Source organism: Diadema antillarum, unplaced genomic scaffold, assembly GCF_040938485.1.
Source record: "Diadema antillarum isolate AM-2024a unplaced genomic scaffold, OU_Dant_1.0 seq00000454_RagTag, whole genome shotgun sequence".
Taxonomy (NCBI): Eukaryota; Metazoa; Echinodermata; class Echinoidea; order Diadematoida; family Diadematidae; genus Diadema; species Diadema antillarum.
In genome coordinates, this window is record NW_027271426.1 from 1223456 (window position 1) to 1229455 (window position 6000).

Here is a 6000-nt window from a genome sequence, read left to right on the forward strand (position 1 = left end):
ATGAACATTTGCAAACTACAATGTACAAATTATAGAAGGCCATGCACTAACAATGCAAATTTATATACACTGTATCCACACTAACCTTCATGCAAATAAACATTTCCCTGTCACTGAAATTAAAAACTAGGTTGAGTCCTTGACATGCCATTTAGACAGAAAGAAAAAAAATCAAAATTTCCTACCATAATTCTTTTAAAAACCAAAACATTCCTGACTACAGCCTACTGCACACAACAAATATTGCGGTGGGATGAGTTACTAACTATTTTGCCAAACATACAAGCTGTACAGGGTACTGTACTAAACTGTAGAGAGTGTAGGGGAAAAACCAGGATAGGATGGCTCTGTGCAATAATAGAGGCAAAGCTGGTGATGGATCACTGACCAACCACTAATGTTTTGTGTCTGTTACCATGGCAACAAGCAGGTTGTCAAAGCAAGGATCCTTGTTGTTGGGCCATGTTGCATCAATTGTAACTACAGCATTTCAGCATCGCGTGCAAGAGATCACTTGCAAAACATCCATTCATATTAGACAGAGAGAGAAAAAAAAAAAAAAAAACACCCAGCAACCATGATGATATTGTTTTGCATCAAGGTACCCCATCTCTGTAGTTTCTAATGTGCTTTTGTCAACTTCTAGTGAAATGTCACTGAAATGTCTTTAGAAGTACCAGGTAATTCTGAAGGAGGAAACACTTGAGTATCATTAGGTCGCATTTCATATTATACACGAGATACATGATGTACACGATATGTACAGTACATGACCAAACAGATCATGTTAAGGGAGAATGCATGATTTGAAACAATGCCAAAGTGTGATGCATGTCCTGGTAGTTTTAAAAAACAATGAATTATAGATCCTTAGAATACAAGTCCATGCTGTTGCAACAATGTTTAAAGGGACTGTACAGTACTGGTTGAGGTGGGGATTAATGTTTTGAACATTCTTAAGTGAGATAATGAGAAACCTCTTATGAAGTATGAAAGAGCATGACATTTTAAGAAGGATTCAACATTTATTTGATGAAAATTGGCTTTGAAATGGCTGAGATATCCAAAGAAGTGATAAAATGCGACAGGCCACGCCTTTTATTAGGATCTCTTTGTTTCACCTTGTTTTTGGATATCTCAGCCATTTCAAAACCGATTTTCATCAAATAAGCTTTTGATACCCTTTCAGAGTTGCATACTCTTTGACATCTCATATAGAGTGGTTCTGAATATCTCGCAAAGCATTAAAAGCTAAATCCTCACCTCGACCAGAACTGTACACACCCTTTAATAGCTTTTATCATGTTGAGGGAAAAACTCTCTTTCTCTCTCTCTCTGTAGAGGATGCACCAAAGGTGCTCCTTGAGAACTTCTCTATTGAGTCACACTGAGAGCAATTAGAAAAAAACACTGAAACTGACTGGGATCGAAAGTTTAAATCAGACCATTTTGACTACAGTGTGAAGTCAACTTGAATGCCTCCACCTTCTCATGCGATCACAGCATTATCATTAGATTGTAGAATACCGGTATGCACTGTTCTTCCTACCATACAATCTTCATTGGATTACTGTACACACTGTTATTTCCGCATACAGATATTTTCGCGAATGAGGAGGTCATAGACTAAGACATTTTCGCGAGATGTTGTTCTCGCAAACCGACTCAGACGCGAACATAAATGCGCTATTACCCTAGCACATGGAGACATTTTAGCATGTTGTTAAATTTGTGATCAACTGAGATTCGCGAAATTTGTGAAAAATAAACATGAAAAGTCCTGGTCAAATTTGACTTCTTCCTAATCACCTGAATAATGAAATATCTCTAACCATTTACAAATCCTTTTTTTCATTTCGTTAATCATTTATTTACAATCTGTAGTTGCCACAGTGAATGCAGTCGAACATGGAAACTACATTATGGGTCAAGGTCATTCAAATACATGTATGACCTGCCAACCAAACAAAAAAGGGGGGTTCTACTTGATTCTGCACAATTGAAATGAAGACAAATTGTAGCTACACATATGTAGGCCTACATTGTACATACTGACTCTACAGATGTACATCCCTTAACAACCATGACAGTCTGTGCAAACATTCGGACTACAGATATGGCAGAGGGTTGTAATGACTCAAGTTCTGAGCCCCAAAGATTAACGGTCTGAATGCACTCGGTGTTCAGGAACACTTTGTAGTTCATTTGTGAGTCATGCATTACTCAATACTACGATTTCTTGTCTCTGTGTGTGTTCTGGAGTCGGGACCCAGCTGCACTGCAAAGATGTGGATAGAGCTGCATATTGGTGAATTTAAAGGCACAATCCTTCTTTTGCAAGCTTTATGTTTCACCCTTCACAAAATTACCTAAAGTACAGTAGTACAGCAGTAATACAGCTCTGTCTATTGTTCACAGAATTTTGTGATGCAATCATCTAAGGATTTCATAAAGTAAAACCTGATATTCCTCTAATAAAATTGCACCCATGGTACAAAATATAGCTTCCAATTGCCTCTAAGAATTTGTATTACAGTAACATCTTTTACTGACAAGAATGCCACTGATGATACAATGTATTACAATTGTATGTGTATGCTTCTACATATTACATCATGATAGGGAAAGGGAATTGCAATCCATGCATTTACTATAATACGCAGGGGTGCACTGTGTACACTGTGCAAAGTCTTTCATTTCTGGTGATGTTTATTGCATCTTCTTATTGTATACTTTACATACTATGATGTAAATTGTGAAAGTGTTCTACAAATTATCAATTTGGTGAATACTCTTGGATAATGATTTGAAAGATTTAAATGAATGTGGCTATGCATTCTGGTGTATAGGCACAATGTACTTTGCATCATTCCAAGCCCTGATTACTTTTGTTTACAGTCTCCATCACATTGTACACATGAGGGCTTCTACATTGTACCTTTAACCCATTGAGGATGGTTTGATTTTGCTACAAATACGTATTTCCAATAGACACCTGCCCGAGTATACTCGGGACTCGTCCTCAACGGGTTAAGTCACACTTTAATACCGGGCTTGCTCTGCTGCTTACAGTACGCTCAAATCACTTCTAGCTTTAATTTCAGGCCCTAGCTCCTGGTGAGTCATCTAGATTTGGCATGCAGCTTGTTCCTATAAAACTACTGCATCACTACACCTACTGAAAATGTACATCAATTATCAGAACTATAGAGAGTACTAGTAGTAGATGGCCAGTGCCAATATGAAGAAAACTGTCAGAAAACAAGGTAAATTAACATATTTTCTTTTGGTTACTTATAAATGAATAGACCACTTGAAAAAAAAAAATAAAGGAAAATAAAACCTAACATTGTAATGCATGTGGATTGAGTAAATGTAGCAATAGAAGAAGACATCAAGTTTGCGAAATGTTGGACAACCTGTCCAAAAGCAATGAATTTTTAAGTTTTGGTGCCGCCATCACTGGATACGAAGACTACAGTACAACAGTTTGTGATGTCACTGCAAAACAATGATTCATACATACACTGTACTTGTGGTACAGAAAATATTAACGAGAATTCAACATATTTTCATCTTTCTAGCATAATGAAAGAGCACTTGACTTACCTCTCTTCTAAAGCAATGAAGGATAATATTACCCTTAACATGGTTGTCAGTAACAAGTTTAGGGACTGCATACAATATGGTGTATAGTACTGTAATTTTCAGAAGAATAAAATTTGGCAGAATTTTCCATTTGATATATCTTCACTGTCAATGTGTTCCACTGACTATGAATATCATATTCCTGTATTCACTCAATCAATGTGTATATTTGAGTTTCATTCCCCTTTAAAACACAAAAAGAAATAAGAACATTATGGAATGTACCATTATAGTTTCACATGTTATTTTCACCAAACAGATCTATGCATGTTGAGATATGCAAAACATTAATCCACAATTATGATAACCCAACTAATCAAACAAAACAAAAAACGACGAAAGGTGATGATGTCATGGTCTCGCGTCTCCCACTGACCTGTACACACAAATCTTCCCTAGAGATTACTTCTTTTCATATCCAATGAAAAAGATTTTAATGAATGTGTCAAATGATTGTTTAGTTGTAATAATGTAACAACTTGGAGACTTCGCCTTCGAAGGAAGAGTGGCTTGAAGTTGCAACCTACAGACACAGTATGCATTCAGTGTATTAACCAAAAATATAACTGATATCTGGTGTGCAAATCGAGAGGGAAATTTGTGAATCTAATGACATCATACAATTTGTATGATACATATTGTACACATCGTTTACAGTACGGTAGTTTGCACATTTGGATGATTCAAAAGTACTCAACAACACTGTTTTGGAAAAAAAAAATTATACAAAACATGCTTTTCAATCTGAATCGACACTCTTGGCAGAACAATATGTACACTGTATTCCATAAACTGTGGGTAGGGCCGACTAGATTAAATATTTATTTGAAAACAATAAAATGACCACCACAATATTTGTAACAACTAACTGTTACAAGTGTTCGTTTTTGTGTGTTTTCGCATTTGTTTTTCAGATTTGTAGAAAACACAAGTGTACACTTGAGAGTAAAAAAAACCAACAACAACAACCAAGATTTGAAAACAATAAAATGACCACCACAATATTTGTAACAACTACAAGTGTTCGTTTTTGTGTGTTTTCGCATTTGTTTTTCAGATTTGTAGAAAACACAAGCGTACACTTGAGAGTAAAAAAAACCAACAACAACAACCAAGACTTCTAGTTCAAGTAGGACCAATATTCTCAACTGCATGCACAGAATAATTAGACAACTCTGACGTTACTGTAAAAAGACACAGCGGCACTACCTCGTCTATGGAAAACACAAGTCACAATTTCCGCATCACACTGTTTATTCATTATAATATTACCACTGTAACCAGGCAGCATTGATTACAGGGCCAATAAAGCCCTCTATCCCGTGCTTCTCAACCTTATTTTGCCCGAGGCCCTATTTATTTAGAGCTGTAGAATGGTATTGGTAGATTGGCATATTGGTAGGGCCCTATCTAAACTGGATTTCTGCTAATTATAAAAAATTAGACGATTTCCAATCCCCTACCTATCCTAAATCCAAATATTTCCCAGTGACCCAGGCGAAAAAAAAAGACAACAACAACAAATACTACACTTCCTCCTTACTATGGACGCAAGAGCCGAATGTCCAACTGAGTATTGTGAAATTTTCTTAAACTTACTTCAATCCAAAGAGATATTCCATGGTCCATTCTATGCACTCGCCTTCGATCTCATCCGGCGTAAGCCGATAGGTTACGAGCCGGAAAGGCAGCGGGTCGTCTGCAGTGATCGGCCCTTTGTGTTTGGCTGTGAATTCTTCAAGAAACAGCTTGAACTTTATCAGTTCGTCTGAAGTCCGCTCCATATTTGTCTGTTTTCTCAGTCGCTGTAGGATGACAGTGATGGCTTCTGCAAGCACGATGGTTCGGCAAACGAAGCTGACTGCTTTTGCTTACCCTCAGAGTGTCTTTCTGTGCTGGATGGTCATGTTCTCGACAATTTTTTGTGTACTTCAGTAGTCTGTAGCAACAATTTTATGTTGCGGATAGCTGTACAAGTGTACAATACACACAACTCGACTCATGAACTGTACTGTCTGTGCGTGCATGTGCACGTATTCTCGTGTCGAAGCTACTTGTCTAGTCTAGCTGCACAAAATCCCCGTTGATATGTCGCACGCACGCTCGCTGTTCTCGCTCCGCCGCTGGTGGTGGTGACTGCGGACCATCGTGAAGCGCGCCGTCTAGAGCCTCCAGCAGGAGAGCTTCGTGGTGAACGCCGGATCGTGAACTCTGCGCAGTACTAGTACTTTGGGGGAGGGGGGGAGGGGGGAGGGGGAGGGGGGAGGGGGGGAGGGGGGAGGGGGGAGGGGGAGCAAACATATCATTTTGCCCGGTAAAAAAATCCAGATGTGGAAAATTTCCTTGCTTTTT

General features: G+C 38.2%; 1 protein-coding gene across 1 annotated transcript in view; it reads right to left on the reverse strand.

The window, feature by feature from the left end:
• The window catches only part of LOC139732845 (protein phosphatase 1F-like), a 32997-nt gene extending 27386 nt beyond the window's left edge, over nt 1-5611 (reverse strand). The window contains exon 1 of the mRNA XM_071643685.1: nt 5248-5611. Coding sequence (XP_071499786.1) covers nt 5248-5432 — 185 coding nt within the window. The 5' untranslated portion in view covers nt 5433-5611. The remainder of the gene's footprint in view (nt 1-5247) is intronic.
• Between the last annotated feature and the right edge of the window lie 389 nt (nt 5612-6000).